This window comes from Pavona decussata, unplaced genomic scaffold (assembly GCF_977016875.1).
Source record: "Pavona decussata unplaced genomic scaffold, jaPavDecu1.1 SCAFFOLD_100, whole genome shotgun sequence".
In the NCBI taxonomy this organism is placed as follows: domain Eukaryota; kingdom Metazoa; phylum Cnidaria; class Anthozoa; order Scleractinia; family Agariciidae; genus Pavona; species Pavona decussata.
The window spans coordinates 2,031,568-2,048,632 of record NW_028145515.1 but is presented as its reverse complement, the minus strand read 5'-3'; the positions used below and the strand labels follow the sequence as shown (position 1 = coordinate 2,048,632).

Here is a 17,065-nt window from a genome sequence, read left to right as displayed (position 1 = left end):
TCACGGGGATTTTCCTGTACGCTTTGGTCACTTTTTTTATTAAACGTATATATCTCTCATTATCTTGCTTGTATTAAGTTTTACTATTAGAAAAAAGGCAAGTGCTTAAAAATTCCTCCGCACTTTTACGTGTTGCAACCGATTTCCATCCCACCCATCCGTTACTGCACATTCTCTTTAATTTCAGTTTTGCAGCAAAATACATCCTGACGTAAATATGCTATTTGGATTTTCAAAGTGATGACATGCCTGTCCCATCAAATCAGTAGCATTATCGCTTTTTCGATACCTGGCAAGCATGGAAAAATCCTTACGGCTACATTACGGTAAATGATATCCTCAAGAACATTGAAGGATGCATGCTGTCACTATCTTGCATATTTTTAAAGGTTAATTTACACGTACCGACTTGACAAAGAAAAGGAGCGAGGGGACCGCAATCGGCCATATTTATAAAAATCTGTGGGAGTGTTATAGATCTTTTTAATGTGGCCGATTTCCACCCTGCGCCCTACCAACTGAAAAAGAAATCGGCCGACACAATGTAACGTGAAAATTGGCCCATACGATTGAACCTACTAATCGAGCCGATAACATGGCACGAGTAAACTAACCTTTAACTGAAATTACTTGGCATCCGAAATTGCGCTGGGAGAGAAAGGGTCATAAAAACGTAAGAGCACTTAGCGTGGACAATTTTTAATTAATGATAATTGGGATGTACGAGACTATTTCAATGGAAGGTTTGGTAGCTAGTCAGCAAGTGACACCACGAGTACTGCATATGTTTCAAGTTCCTATTTTCCATTTCTTTCTAATTTAAATTTGAACCCTTGTTCTGTAATGTTTACAAATGGTACATAAACTGTAGAGTTCTCGACTTAATCTTTTTTGGATCGCTTTCAAGATGTTAGTTCTTTTCTGTACGTTAGGAGTGATCTTCATTTTTGACACAAAGCTTTGGTACACCTAGAAGAAAACGGTATTTACATTACATTACGCTAACAGTTGCGTTTACTTTCGAGCCAATAATTAGTCGCCACTGAATACGGACGCTATATCGATGGAACATTTGCGTAACTCCCTGCGCTGACTCATTCTGGTTTAGTTTTCAAACTGCCGTTGTATCCCTCTCAGTATTTATGTGATAGTATCAAGTGCCTTTTGCAGTCTTTTACTGGCAGGCGATGAATCCATTTTTGTATCTGTTTTATTACTTTCATTCGAAACGTTTGTAGGCTTTCTGATCTTACTTTTAGTATCGTATACATGAGACTGTTTTGGCGCTATTATGTCAATTATCTTTAGATGCCTTGCGTCCTTAGTATGTGACAGTTTCACTCGTACTGGACCTTTCGATTTGACCAGTTTTCCTTTTCCTTGTATAATCTGACCATTGATGATCTTACTTCGCAGTTGAGAGGAATCTTCCAACGGTCTTCCGTTCAAACGAATTAGCACGTTTCCCAGACCAAACCGAAGTCTTTTAGTTTTCCCAGGAATTTTGTCTTTAGATGCAATACGAGGTGCAAACATTGGTTGCATGGTTGCCTTATTTTCCAAAAACTGGGCTTCCGCCTGGCTCATCTGGGAGACTTTAAGGTGTGTATCTTCGGGTGTATCTATAGTGGGTCTAGGTTCTTGGCTTGTAGGTAAAATATGTTCTTTAAGGGCTGAGGAAGGAGAAGTCAGTTGATACCTTGAAAACGTTTGGGCGTCCATTTGGGTTGAGGGCGGTTCTAATTTGTGGAAGTTAAAGCCCCGGTTCGTTCCCAGGAAACGTTGCATTGTGTGACGATCAAACTGCTGTGTATTACCTTGTCTGGCAAAGGCATTTTCCTGTGGTGGAATGTCTTGATCATCGTCATCATCTTCTTCTGGGGAAAGAGTATCTGGACCTTCCTCATTGTCCGTGGCTGCATCATTTCTCCCAAAGGATCCGTACCGACCAGTAGCATCCTCTGCAGGTTCCCCTTCAGGCTCCTCTGTGTCCTCCCCTTCCTCCTCCGAAGACCTACCATCGTCTCGAGAATATGATCGCTCAGGCGCATAGTCTTGCGTCTGATCTAACTCATCAGCGTCTTCGTCTTCTCTCCGAGAATCGTCTTCTTTGTCATAGTATCTGCTGCTTTCATGCGTTGCTTCTTCATCGTATTCATCATTGTCCTCACTTCTGTCATCTTGAGAACCGTCATCATCTGATCTGTCTCTTTGACGATCCAATACTTCACTACGTTCACGCCCATCTTCATCTACCCACCGACTAGGTAATCTCGTAACCTGTTGCCTTGCTGAGCCGAGCACATCTGACGTCATCTGCATTTGGGCTGGAAATATAAACTGTTGCGGCTGTGCAATCTGTGACATGGTATCTTGAGGGATTTGCACCTGAGGTTGTGGCTGAAGCTGGTACAAAGACCGCACATCAGGTTGTTGGTTATTAAACAGAAACTGTCCGGCCGATTGTGGTGGCAAATCGAAAGTGGGATTCACAGATTGTGACTGCAATAGAGGAACTTGCAGTGCTGATTGCATTAATAACCCATTGTTAAAGGTTGCTGGCGTTGGAGAGGAAGAATATTGCATTGGAGTTGCTCCCAGTTGAGTTTGAGCCGCAGGAAAAGCGTTCTGAGCTGTAATGGGAACAACAGCGGTATCTGAACCCACGCGACCATTATATAGTGGAAGTAAAAACATATTAGGCCGTTCGCCTACAGAGAGAGATTTTGGACTGAGTGGTTGAAAAGGTTGCATCAACTCTTGTGGTTGCGTTAATTGTGATAACTGGGAAAACGAGAGGGGATCACGTCTTCTGAAAATAGGGAAGATTTCGTCTCTGGATTGACCTTCATCCTGGAGACCAGATAAGGCATCTTGAGACACCGATACAACGTTTGGTGGAATGTAGTCGTTTGGATTATATAACTGGCGTTGTCGAGCTCGGAAGTGTGATTTATGCCGCCTAATAGGCATTTGAACAGGTGATCCAATAGAGCCATAGAGTCTCGCGTCTTTGTCACCCAATACATTTTCATCATCATCATCACCATCATCATCATTATCACCATCTTCTGAGACAATATGGAGTCCAGACCTATGATGCCCTGTAAAACTACCTGAATCTTGATCACTTGCATATATTCTGTTTACATGATCACCTTTATGGCGACTGATTTTTATTATCTTAGGCGTTTCGTCTTCAGCTGGCGAAGCAGCATAATTATTGTGATCGTTATCAGAGACTACCTCATATGCATCGCTCTTTTTCTCATTTTCTTGTATTTCAGGTGGTCCTTTGTCTTTACTGGCTGATTGTTCCTTAAGTGCAGGTCCTTGATAGTCTGACGAGTTATCGTAATTATTAACCTTGGGTGCTCCTTTAAAAATGTTTCCTTCAGCAGACAAACTTTTCCCGTGCTTTTCTATATTTGCCATTGTCTCTCCTTCTCTGTTTCGTTTGTGTGATGAGTCATCCCTGAGGAATATTATTTCCTGCCTTTTGCGGGACTTAGTGGTCGCATTCTTAGAGCCATGAGATGGTCCAACTTGACCGATGGCAGCTTTTGCTAGTGTGGTGGCTAAAACGTTCAAAGGAAAGAGCAAATTAAACTTAAGTCGACTGCTAAGAAATCTACAAAAAAGTAAAAAATTGTACTTTAAACTTGGGACTCCAAGGAGTACACGAAATAGAAGGGAGAAGAAAAATCCCATGATTACGAATTCACACAAAAATAAACAGCACCATAGATACGTGCTTCTGAAGGGCTTCCATCTGACCGGTCACACTTAAGGATTTCATCCAAAGACCACAGCAAAGAACTCCATGACATAAGTAAAGGTCTCAGTGGTTGTGTAAGTGATGACCAAAGAAGAAACGAAAAATAAAAGTGATACAACAACTCTTTTATCTTCTGTGTCTGGAGTAATTGGGGCTTTAAAATTAAGGTAAATGGGCGAACATCAACTTTTGTACATTTTGCTTCTCAGCTCATATTTATGGATGTCATAGAGTAATCTCCTAAAGACATACATTTATCACAACTCAACTCTTATAATTTAGAACCAGTTTAAATAACCTATACTAATAACACTCGTACTAATTTACTATCGCTTACTACGCCTCATTTAAGGGATTGGGTGGACGGCCAGTTTTGAAAAGTTAGTAAATGTGCCAATTCGTAATTGTTCCGCCAATTTAAGATAAGTGTTTAAACAGAATAGATGGTCTTATTGAAACAATTGCAATTCAATTTAGCTTACCCTAACAGAAAAATACACACACAAAATGTTTGCGCGACTTAATCAGTGTTGAAAATGGAGTACCATCGTACGTTAGTCAACAAACTACAGTTGAGTGCCTGTCGTGTTGCACAGAAGTAGCGATGCATGTGTGACGCAGACAGCTGATGAAATAGTTATAGATGTTTTGCTTGGACAGTGGGTTTTCTGATTTTCAAAGCATTCTTCTCTTTAAACCACGTTTATCTATAGTTTTTCTCTAGCATTACTTTGTGAGCGACCACGGGCAAAACTTAATATAACCTGCCGGTACGATCGCATGTAAGATTCACAACACAAACCTGTCAAAGCCGTAAATAGAACAAACAGTATCCAAGTCCATGTGGTTGTCGACGCCATAACATCTCTCTAAATACGAGGATTTATTTCCCGCATGTCGAGTATTAGGTTTTTTCAATGAAAGCATCCATGTTTAGTGGGAAGAGAGACGAACAATAAATTGAATGATGTAATAACAAAAGGATCACGTGACTAAGTTAAATGGGAAATGAACGTCGGGTAGACAGCGATTAAACGAGTTGGTTGGTCTACGCACACTCAAAAGAAGGGACGAGACGATTTAGTTTAGAAAGCTTTACAAAATTGACTACTATTATAGTTTTTGGATGGAATCTGGAAGATAAATCGAGTTTTCTCCATTAGGAGAAGTATAATCCATTCAAGTTGGTTTTATTAAAGGCTCGCTTTAGTTTAACTTCCCTTTGACAGTGGTAAAGTTCGGCAAATCTTAGCGGTAAATATGTCATGGTTGGGATGGTCAACAGTTTAGGACAAATAAGGATTTTTTCCGGGAGATAAGCAAGCGAAGGAAAGTCACCTGTTCCAATCACTGGACCGTGCTAACCCTGACAACTCTTAGATGTTAAAGATAGCAATATTTGGTTACCCTCTGGGGTTTTATAACCAACTTGTCTACCGCATCGCCTAAGACACAATCAGAAAATACCATACCGGTGAGATTTTAGTCGAATCATCGTTCCACAAGTTGAACAAATTCGCCTAGACAAAATAGACAAGATGCTCTGACGTCATAAAGTGTGAAATATTAATCGGTTGTGGTATCAATGATCGATGGTCGTTAAAAACACCGGTTTTGCCTAAGTTTTAAATGCATCGTTTTCTTGAAGTTATTTTCCTTGTGAAATGTACCTGTTACTATTTTTATTGCTGCAAAGTTTAGCTTCTCAGATCGATTCCCATAAACATGGTAAGTCCCATTTATTGTAGTATTTATATCCGATGCTGTAAAAATCCTAACCTTTCTCCGTTTTTTTCGTTGTTGTTTTATTAAATAATCAAAATAGTCTTAATGATATGTTGGACATCAATGCAAATTACCGAAAGCAATAAAGTTTCGTTGTACTCTAATTCTTTAGTTTCCAATTAGAGACATCAGAATTCTGTCATTCCTATGAATATGGTTAGGTCTTCTCAATTACAGATAGGCGGGTAAATCTAATAAAGGGATCATGGTTACACGCATGTGATTATTGAGAAAAACGTTTCAAAATAGGTTAAAAGGTGACAAGCACTTTCGGGAAAAGTAATCGCTGAAGACAAAGGCATCAAAACAAGGAAAGCAATGTTCTTTTAGTATATCAAAACGACCAGAGCGTGCACACTGATATAATGGTGATGTTGGAATACCATACTGTAACAAACATAGCGATATATTCATTTACATGAGTGTACACATGTGATTTTCAAGGCATGATGCACTGATCGACAGTTGAAAATGTAGAATTTGAACCAATTTGCGACTTTTTTTGTTCCACTGAGTTAGTCAAGTAAACTCTTGGAAGTTAGGAAGTTAGCACAATGCAACTAGCCTTGGGACAACATAAAAACTCTAGACAAGACATTTTGTTAGCTCTACAGCTATTGATAAGGATCACAATTTAGTTGCAACTACTCCAGGTGCACCCGGCACGACTCCGAGTATCATATTCAATCATTCTTTCATTTTATTGGAGCGCATGGATGTCATTCTTTCGTAGCGATAGCAGTGTCAGAGTTTCTTTCATTATAGGAAGACATGATGCGATCAGAAAAAACGTAGGCAAGATGGGCGAATTTTTTTTCAGAAAAGTATCGATTTATCTCATTAACGAGCCTGTCAATAATCATAGAACAACAAACAAACAAGAAAAATATACAAAATTCCCTGTTTCCTCTATAAAACATGCCTGCAATGTGTCATGGTAGTTTTTTGTAATATAACAAGTTGTTGATGAGTTTACGTGTGTCTGATTCAGAAGCTTGTTTTACAAATATAATCGTTTGATTTTAGTTTGACCTACATAATTTGTCTTTTCACCTATATGCTTGATTTTATTCATTTAAGAACAGAAAATGTCCAGACTCTTCTCATCTTGAAAATAACTTCCAACGGTTAGCACCTCCAATTTTTCTTATATTCTCACCATTTCTTTCACTTTCACTTTTCTTTGCATTCTCTGTTCTAACCCAATTGTACAAAAATGATACCGGAAAAAAACGCCGTAGTATATATTGGTGATGGGCTAGCATCTAGTCTATGCAGCAGGAGTGTCGAAATTCGCTTCTTTCCTCAAAATCGTGTGGCTACAGGCGGTGTGTGAGGCATATAAAAAGATTTTACCTTGTCTAGTGTTCAAGTATTTCCTTTATTTATCTTAGGAAGCAATCAAAACACAAGGCACAAAGTTCCAAAAAGGGTTCAAGTGGCCAAGAAGGAAGAACTGCTCGGTGAGGACACCAACAGGATCGACCAAGCGGAGTACAAGCTGCAGAGTATGATAAGCCCAGAGACACATGACGCCAACAGATTCTTTAACAGGCCTCCATCCAAAGAAATAGGTGATTTTCGAGTAGACACCTTGTCTCCAGCCCAGGTGTCATTCATCCAAAGCAGCACTCAATGGCACAAGTACTTCAAGCCATCGTCTCCGTCCCGTGTTCCGTCCAATATATTTCCAGATGACCCAGTGCTTTTCCCCGGCATGAAGTCAATCAAGGGTAGCGACAGTGAAGCTCAAGGGTACATTGGAGGAGGACTCGAAGGTTCGGAGAATCCACCTTTGCCAAAACACCGTCAAACAAGTTACGATAGTTGGAATTCGTACGGATCTTACGGCGACTCAAGCGAAGGAACAGATCAGCGCCAAAAAGACTACGAAGAGCCCCCATTTACTGACAAAAGCTGGATGAATTCAAAATCCGAGGGAAGACCACCCGGAGAAGGTTACGAGAGTTTTGATGGAAAATCCTTAGCTGTACCGGAACTAAAGCAAGAGGAACCTCCTGAACAACTTAGCCATTTCGACAGGCAATCTCAAGAACAAGAACTTCTTGGTGATGGTGGCGTTGGTTTAGGACATTTACGACACAGTCCCAGATTGTTACAAGATCAAAAGGCCAGACTCTTGGAGAAATTGGATGCGTTAAAGGACAACGCTGTCATGCCTCAGGAAGGAGAGGAAAAGGTATTCTTTGGCGGAGAAAATCGGAAGCTTCTTTCTCAGAGTGATGAGGAAAGCCCTCCCCTGCTGGGACCCTCGGATGGACTTGGAACAGCTCTAGCAGAAGAACTGCTACAGAAAAATAAAGGAAAATTTCAGAAGATGGAGGACTCCACTGAAATAATTCAAAGCAGATCAGGGACAAATGGACTTGATGAGTTACAACTCCTTCCCAGGCCCTTGTTTGAGGAAAGGGCCAGCCAGAGGGCCCTAATGTACAACCCTGTCAATGACTATGACAGAGATATGGGTCATGTTGTACTGATCAGAAGCCACAAAGTAAAGGACAATCCAAAGAAAACACCGATTAATAGGCACACAGCAAAAGCCATTGATAAAAGAAAACACAAAGACATTGTAAACCAAAAGATACTCCAGAAAAGCAAGATGAATGTTCAAGATGGATTAGTTAACAGACAGCAAGATTTAAAGTCAAAGAGAATTACCAGCAAGAAATCCTTCTTATCAACTAAGAAAAAACTTTGTAAAAGATGCTCTTTTCTGTCGTCGCTTAGGAAAGTCACGGTGATCGCACAAAAAAACTAGAAATATTTGCGGTAAGAGGACATGAAAAATAGCTTTCTGAACATATCAGTCTTCCAGCTGTGCTAACTTTTATCCTGAAGGTTATAGAATTTCCAGCTAACTGTATTTTCTGCTCAACCTTTCATGATCATTGTTGCGGCGAGTAGCATTGAAACCAGTTTACATTAAAACGAAGAACAGAGTCAATGATACATACTGACAGACAGCGATAGAATTTTAAAGTAATTTGTCTGAAACAAAGAAGCGTGATTGATTTCTAGCTTTAATTCAGCGTAAGGACCTCACATTAGAAAAATAGAGTAATTTTGTTATGAATATTGTAAAGTTGAATCTTTTGATTCCAAGTCCAAGGAATACGTTAATGTCAGGCCACGATTCACAATTGCGATTGACCATAAAAGGGATGCATTTTTTTTACAGTGATTAATCAAAGGGAGGGGCTCAGAGCACAAGGCTCAAGGTTGTCTGCCCAAGCAGACAAAATTTATTTCAGTTTGAAACAACTGCTTTACCACTCCTTACGAGAACCCGCCATTTGTAACTGCTTGTGATCTGCCACTATTTTATAATTAAACAGACATGAGAAATTGATCCGTGTCAATTCTATAGTTAAGACAAAAATTTGCATTATTTAGTTTTCAATGCGTGTTTTGACTTTTTTAAACCTATGCTTTGCTTGAAAACCATACAATCTTTGTAATTAAAGACAACCAACCACTTTGTAGAAAATAATCGGTTACCACGCATTTTGAGATAAAATGTCGTGTACCGAAACAAAAATTTTTGCCTTGTCTTTTGAAATGCATATTACATTGTTTTGTCAGATCAGGCATGTTACCCCATTTTCAAATTTGAATTGTACAATGTTTAACAAGTGTTGATCGTAGTGGAGGTAAATAGTGGTGGACATTTCCCGATCCGCATAACTGTTTTTAATTAGTATGTATCAAGCTACCGATTTGGTGATCAGTGTTCATGATTAAAATTGGTAAAAAGGGGCTTAAAAGTAATCTCAAAATCTTAAAAAGTTTCCCAAATTTTGGAACCGTATCTCTGGTTCTTCTTCGAGAAATGTGAATCTGAAATTCAAAATTACTGCGTCATATTTCGACTCCAAAGAGATCTTATGTGCCGCTGTTAAGATCTCTTGGGAGTCAAAATATGAAGTACTGATTTTGAATTTTAGATTCATTGTCCCCCGAAGAAGAACCTTAGATACGGTTCGAACATTTGGGAAACTTTTTAAGTCTTTTAGATCAGTTTTAAGCCCCTGTTTACCAATTTTAAACTAGTGATTATTGGTGAGAAAACGCCGACGCAAAAGTCAGGAAATTGCCGGGAAGTGAATAGCAAATAGTGTTTGCAGTTGGGTAGCCAATCAAAGCGTGCGAAAAACGCTGTCCCTGTGTTGGAATAGGATTACTGACCTAATCGGTTTTAACCTGTGGCAGATCCAGATGTGATACGTTTCCACTCAATAACAACCTGTTGCTCAATACTTCCATATGGTGCTCTTTGATTTTAAATGTTATAGATTTGGAAAAGTTTCCGAATTCAATCCCTTAAAGACGTTCTTTTGATGAAAAGATTTAATTCCCGGAGGAAAACCACTCGAGCGAGAAGCAGGTGGGGAACTGGTCGACATCCCACCTGCCGCCAAGGCAATGTTGATGATCGAGGAGCAAGCAATGAAGAGTGAAGATGATTTTATATTCTGCTTTTCTGGTGTTATTGTTTAGTCTGAGTCTTAACACAGGTGAGTCTGCAGTAGTTGATCTGGTTTTCCCACGATATAAAGAACCACTGCCAGCAACGTATGTTCATATAGTTTAAATATGATTGCAAAGTGGAGGGCGATTTGACGCAATGATTTTCAAGAGGTGTTAAGGAACGTAACTGGTTTTAGGTAAACGGCAAGACCGTCCTGACTTTGGCTGGTTGTACATATCATCAAACTGCTTTCCTTATCAAGCCTTCATTTGACAAGGTTTATATACTCGTGTGTACAACAAAATGTGCAGAATTTCTTCTCGACGAGACTCTTTGTTCAAAATATGTCCCTCCAGTTTCTCATCAAGTTGGTCAACCCTTTGAAATGAACAAGTCAAATTTGCCAAAAAACTTGTCAAGCAAAACTTGCTCGTGTGCAACCAGGCATGAACTATAGTTTTGTGCAGGCTGGTGTCAACCGAACATAAACGTTTCCTTACGGACACTCCAATCATACGATCAATTCCTCGTTATAGATCTACTCCCAGAATTCTATCCTGTGAGCAGGCTCCAAATGACCTATATTGGGAAATGTGTTCTATTTTCCACCAGACGAAGCACATCTCTAGACGGCGACTTCTGTAATTCGGACAGGGAAATGCTAAAGCACACACACAAAAATGAAAACACAAAAACATTAATCTCATGGCAAGACCGTGCAACTGTTTGCTTGTTTTTAGTGTAACGGTAAATTGACCTCAAATTTTCTAAATGCGCATTTTCTGTTGTGGTTTGTAGAGTTGGCAGACACAAGAGAACTTGTTTCTGGGAAAAAAACAATCTCTTTTTGTGAACTATCGTTTCTTGTCAAAGATTTTATTGTGGCGACCAAAATTTGATCCCTACTTCTTGTCTTCACGAGTCACATGAGACTTGCCCATGCTCAAATTGTTCATGGGTCAAAGCCTTGCTATCAAAAAAACAGAAAAAATCTGGTCAATCACAGGGGAAACTTTGTGTTAACGTTTAAGAGACTACTTCCCAGGACACAATCCTATACCAACTCCCCTTCACCATACCGTTCGTGTAAAACACTATTCAAGAAACGTTACGGTCGGAGTCTCGGATGCAGCCCTCGTATCGTTACCTCAACCAATTAAAAACTATTGTTCCACACCTACTCTCCCCATCCAAATATTTAAAAAAAGTTAGAAAAAATTTAGAAAATGCTTGGATACCTATTGAGGGAGTAGCAATTCATCGCAATGGATGAAAATAAAACGTCTTTGCAAGCTGCGTATGAGGATATAGAAATAACGTAAGCGTCTTTCTGATTGTGCTGTCGTGATAAGGGATAGCCATAAACATTGTAAAGGTTATTCTCGATAATGTAACTGTAATTATGCCAGGAGTTGTATTTACAATTTTCCTTGTTTCCTTGTTGCAGTAAGCGCACGCCCAATTCCGTATGGACCTTACTTCCCCTATTATGGCCCAGCTTTTCCTGGTGGACGAGCCGTCAATTATTTATCACATCAAACTGAGGCTTTTGGCGACGATTTAAGCTCTCTGATAACCGCACAGAGTCGGGATGTCTCTGCACTAGGAGACGAGATTCAACACGTAACAGACGATCAAAGTCGAGTTGTGGAAGACATCGGACATGAGGTGGACTCGGACGACACGATACCATTCCCCGCGAGCCAAGCGGAAGAAGATTCCCCAGAAGAGGAGGAGCCTGAGGATTATTAGGGCTGGTAACTGGCCTTCAGAAGACAAATAAATGATAGTTTCAGCTTGTGTTTTGGCTGACCTCACCTACTCATGTTAGTGTTCCTATCAACGGTCTACTGGCTCTTGGAACAAAGTTTTTTGAATTGATGGTGCATTTAAATAACAAAAGGAACGCTTGTTGAAAAGACATTTTGTCCATACTAAAGATAACGAGCAAGCGTAAGGTTTGCGTTATCTAGTGACAGAGTTTTGCTTCCATTATTTGCGCAAGACTGTCGAATATTTTAACACGGAAGGATGACTTCTATTCAGGCGCTGCTTAACAATAAGAAACTGACTTCTTTTGAAAAACAGAGTGCGCGGCGATAAGGAACTTATAAACTATTTTATTAATCATTATGATTAAGGCCTTTTTTTATTTAGTGTTCAGTCGTTTAGAAAAAAATGCAAACAAACGACTGTAAAAGGAAGAAAGAAAGAAAAAAGAAAAGAATTGAAAAAATCTGCTTAAATACCGGGGAATTGGGATCTTACGTATACTGTGTTCACATGAATAGTGAAGCACCAAACTTTGCGACTTAACTTGAAATTAATGTAAGTTGATATCACCATGACAACCGCAAATTTGCAGTTTAAAAAAATGAAGTTTCCTTGGCTCTAAGGAAAATTACAAACTTTTTATACATTAATCACTTTGTCTTCCTTTATTAACTAGAAATGCTTTTTGGGTCCTTTTGGAGATTCTGTTTTGAAAAAATGCGGAAATATAAGATGGCTATTCAAGATGGTCGCTGTTTTTGTTTGGTAGTCAGGACATTTTCAGTTCACGTTGTGGGTCTTAAAAGAGATATTTTTAAACTCCTTCAAAGATATACCTCATAATTGCAGTCACAGTTATAGTCTTTATCACTAATATTTTAAATTTGACCATATGCGAAGAAAAAATAATCAAGGTTATTAACATGGAATATGATTTCGTGATTGTAGCAACCGAGCGCATACGGTATGTTGCTAGGAGACACACAGGGGACAAATTTTGATCCTTTCTTTGCAATCGTATATTGGTCCTCTGGCAGTTGTTTTTACCAAATTTATCTCTCAACAAAGAGCTATTTGACTTTACGCATCTTTCCATTTAGTGTCGAACCTAATCTCTGGATTAAGCTTAGGGTTGGAGTTAATCCTAACTGTACAAGGTTTCGTGTGTTAACCCTATTTGAACCAGGCCTTCTTAACTCGTGAATGCGCGCATGCACAATGAACAAGTTATCGTAATGTTGGAGGAATATCACTCGCTCGATGTGTCGTAAACGTTTGGAAAATATGCATTGCTCTCACGGCTCTCTCTTTCTTCAGTTAAAATACACGTTTTTGGAGTTCGAAATTAAATAAAATAGTCCAAAGATCACTTGACCGCGGAAAAAAAGGGATTTTGAGGAAATTAAAATGGCCGAATTCACACTAGAGACGAGTAACCCGTCTTGGACGGGTTACTCGTCTGAGACGAGTTTCCCATCTTAGTGTGAAATCGGGTCGGGACGGGTTTTAGACGAGAAACTCGCCCAAATTTACCCGTCCACTTATCCGTCTGAGTCGACGAGTTTTTAAGGACGGTGCCTACTATTGTTACTGCGCATACGTTCTGCGCATTGCGAGATACTCTGGTTTCCTATGGGTGGTGCCTACTTATACCGGGATATTTTTGCGCGGTTTAAAACTATACGGAGAAAGCAGAACTTAGCAAATGCTTTTGGTATCTCAAAACAAAATTGGGGGTAACCATGCATTTTTCAGAGATAATTAAACTTCAATTTAGGAAAAAAATCCCATACATTGCTTTATATTTGGGCGCTTTTTAGAGATATTATTGCTTAATTATCTCTGAAAAATGCGCGGTTACCCCCAATTTTCTTTTTGGATTCCAATAGGCCTTGCTAAGATCTGCTTTTCCCGCATAGTCATACACCGCACAAAAATACTTCGGTATTACTAGGCACCGTCCTTAAAGACGATTTTCCAGACTAGACGAGAAACTCGTCCAAATGCATCACGAATTCACACTTAGACGGGTTTCCGGGTCGAGTTTTAGGAGGAAATGCGCCGATTAGACTGTAACTAGAATGAGAGTAGAGCACTTTGGGAAAACAAAATGGCGCCGAAGAAGAAGGTGAAGCATTCTAAAACGCAGAAAAACAAACCCTGGACTGACAAACAGACAAACATCTTTGCCGCTGTGTTGTCATCAACTGAAAGACGAGATAAGCCTTTTGCTCTCGTTCTGGAAACAATGGCCCTCAAGTTTTGGTTTGAAATATAGTCCTGCATACTTTGAAAATACTAGAAAAAGCCAGGTGCGTTCTGTTTTCTGCTGGCTAGGTAACCACGCACATCTCGCACCAGTACCTCGGCATCTTAACCCGTCCTAAAAACTCGTCCTAATGTGAATTCATGTCGGTAAGTCAGATAACGTTTTCATCGCGAATTCACACTAGGACGGGAAACTCGTCAGACGGGTTACCCGTCTGACGTCTCTAATGTGAATACGGCTAATGATGACTGCACAAGCTCTCGAACGATTAAACCAAAGCGCGGACTTCGAATGCATTTTTAACTCGTGAATGTGCGCATACGCAATGAACGAGTTAACGTAATGTGGGGAAATTGTCACTCCCTCAATCTTTCATAAAACAGCTTTACCATCAGCCGCCTTACGGAGCAAAAACTGAACAAGGTCGTAAAATCAACGCAACGAATAACTTATTCTTAAAAGAAAACAGCTACTAGGTGTGTTGTCTACTAAATCCTTCCATTTACCGAAACTAAGGGGCAACTTATCAGGACGGATATTTTTTTAAAAGATCGACTTCGATAGGCGATTTCGATTGCTCGTTTCAGCAAACATCAAATGAAAAGATGAAAACCTTTACAGGAGCTTACCTTAAAAATCCGGGAAAAAGACGTGAGTGAACGAATAGGAAATTCCACAGTGCGATAAATCTCTGTTCGGTGCCAAACGTAATCGATAAGATCAGGATATAAACACTGAATTTACATAAAGTCGAACACAGCCTTGACGCATTTCTATCTCCGGCCGCAAAATGTAAACGTTCAATTAACTTTTAAGATCCAAGGCAGTTCCGTTGGTGAAAGGCTAAGGGTAAAGAAGGAAACTAAACCTTCGCAATAAATTTCATTTGGGGTCCAGTTTGAGCGATAAGATCGATTCACTGGAACAAACGTAAACGTTGAAAATTTGCTTGAGAGTCTACTGAGTAACGCAACCCTTGACGCATTTCTATAACTTATGTTCACCTGGATAAAGCCAAAAAAGCAACTTTAGGAAGATTGAAAACTTCTTCCAATGTTATAAAACGCTGACAGAAGCCGTCGTTTGAACGTAGAAAGGAATTACCGTGCTGAAAACACCGGCAAGATTTAGGTCACGCGCTAGGCAACCAAAATAGTTCACATGTACCAAGTTTCATTCGGCAAGAACACGACGCGAGGAAAACAAAATATGGATGTTCTTGGAATAAAACTGGACGCTTTTTTTGCCCTGCGGGGGGGGGGGGGGGGAGGGGGGGGATTTGTCGATTGGCAACCACGTAAAACCAGCTGAAGAACGTACACTTCTACCATTGCGTTGCTTCTTGTATCGAGAGGAATCAGAGTGCGTGTGTAATTGTTTTGCGCTTTAAAGCATATAACTTTATAGATAATGCATTCCGCAATGCGGCATCGCGTCCACGAATCCTTGTAGCGTAGTTTGCTGCGAGCACTGCTTTATGGTTACCACTATTCACTTTTGCATTCACGAGATGGCTCACGGGAGCCTTTTATTTAAGTGAGCTTGGATGGGGAACTCTTATTTACTTCAAGAGCTTTAAGGCTGTGTCAGTGAATCCCCAAGGGTATATAACAAGTCGAAAACTATTTCTTTTGACGTCTCCTAGTCATATGACATAGTAATTACGTCATCGGTTTTGCAAGGCAGCACTCATTAGATCCGCCATCTTGAAAAAAACCGTTGAAAGTTGCTCAAAAGTTATGAAAAAGAACACTAACACTAAAGAAACGCTACAATTGCATAAAAATGAAAACAAAATTCTACGTCACACTTAAATTTTTTTTACACAATGGCAAAATATCCAAATTTACAAAAAAAAGCGAGGTGATTTTGACTAAATTTTTCGTTTTTATATTGTAAGCGCTTTTGAATATTATATAAAAAGCGCTATATAAATTGATTATTATTATTATTATTATTATTATTATTATTATTATTATTATTATTAAAATAAGCGAGGTAAAATTGCTTGCTGGGTGACCGTACTTAATATTTGCGATTTGCATGTTTTTTTTTGCAGAAATAACTCTCATTCGACGACTGAGGCCTTTTTCCCGTCAAAACAACCATTTGGAGGGCACGCCTTTTTTATTGCCCATACATGTATGTGTGACCTGAAGTTTGCTTAAGAGTACTCTCTGAAAGTACAGTGCATTGTGTTTTTTTGGTTTGATGGAAGGTTTTCTTTCCCAGACAAGTCCCCCACAGAGTCCAAGGATTTGCTATTCTACCATAGAAGCCACTGTTCTCTTCGAACATCTCTACTTGTTAAGTACAAAACATTATTTTTGGCTTTGTACAGTAAAAATTTCAAAACGGACCCTTGAGAATGGTAACCGTTTTCTGCTCCTACATCCTTCGAACGGCTACCGCCATTGTTGAAAATACATTCGGCAAACAGTGACAACGGACGCAATAGCCGTGCAGGGTAAAACGTCCCAGACGGTCAAAGATTTTTGTGGTTAGGCACCCGAGGAAATAAGTTTCGTATACGATCAGACAGAGCTCCTCTTGTTGAACCCTGTGACTCGTCATATAAGGTACAAGTCGATGTAGTTTTGGCACAAAAAGTCAGAAACGATTTATCACGAGCTTAGTGAAATCTGTCTTCTTTTTGATAAAAGCGGGGGGGGGGGGGGGGGGGTTAATTTCTAAGGAAACTGTGGTGCTGCTTCGATGAGGGAGTGGAAATGGATGTTGATTTTATCAGCAGAGTTGTTTAGGTAATTTGGCCACCGTAAATATATTCGAAAGCTGACGTTTCGGGCGTTAGCCCTGCGTCATAGCGATTTGCTATGATAGAGGGCTAATATTTGTTTCTGGCTTTAAAAACGTTGGTCGTAAGACAGTAAACTTGAAACTTGGGTATGACAGTGTAAGTATGTTGTCTGTTTGAGTGCGTCGTACAAAAGGCGGTCAAACATGACAA

At 39.7% G+C, this 17,065-nt stretch overlaps 3 protein-coding genes across 3 annotated transcripts; 2 read left to right on the top strand and 1 right to left on the bottom strand.

The window, feature by feature from the left end:
• Positions 1-685: 685 nt before the first annotated feature.
• LOC146472296 (uncharacterized) lies at positions 686-4,733 on the bottom strand. The gene is made up of 2 exons (XM_085119824.1): positions 4,581-4,733; positions 686-3,578 (listed from the first exon to the last, which is right to left on the bottom strand). The coding sequence occupies exons 1-2, from the start codon at positions 4,636-4,638 to the stop codon at positions 1,141-1,143; spliced, it is 2,496 nt and encodes an 831-aa protein (XP_084975950.1). The 5' UTR covers positions 4,639-4,733; the 3' UTR covers positions 686-1,140.
• Positions 4,734-5,367: 634 nt separating this feature from the next.
• On the top strand, positions 5,368-8,935 carry LOC146472295 (uncharacterized). The gene is made up of 2 exons (XM_085119823.1): positions 5,368-5,506; positions 6,958-8,935. Exons 1-2 carry the CDS (start codon positions 5,443-5,445, stop codon positions 8,343-8,345), a joined length of 1,452 nt encoding a protein of 483 aa, XP_084975949.1. The 5' UTR covers positions 5,368-5,442; the 3' UTR covers positions 8,346-8,935.
• Positions 8,936-9,793: 858 nt separating this feature from the next.
• Positions 9,794-13,296, top strand: LOC146472294 (uncharacterized). Its single transcript, XM_085119822.1, has 2 exons — positions 9,794-10,101; positions 11,503-13,296. Exons 1-2 carry the CDS (start codon positions 10,047-10,049, stop codon positions 11,805-11,807), a joined length of 360 nt encoding a protein of 119 aa, XP_084975948.1. The 5' UTR covers positions 9,794-10,046; the 3' UTR covers positions 11,808-13,296.
• The last annotated feature ends 3,769 nt before the right edge of the window (positions 13,297-17,065 follow it).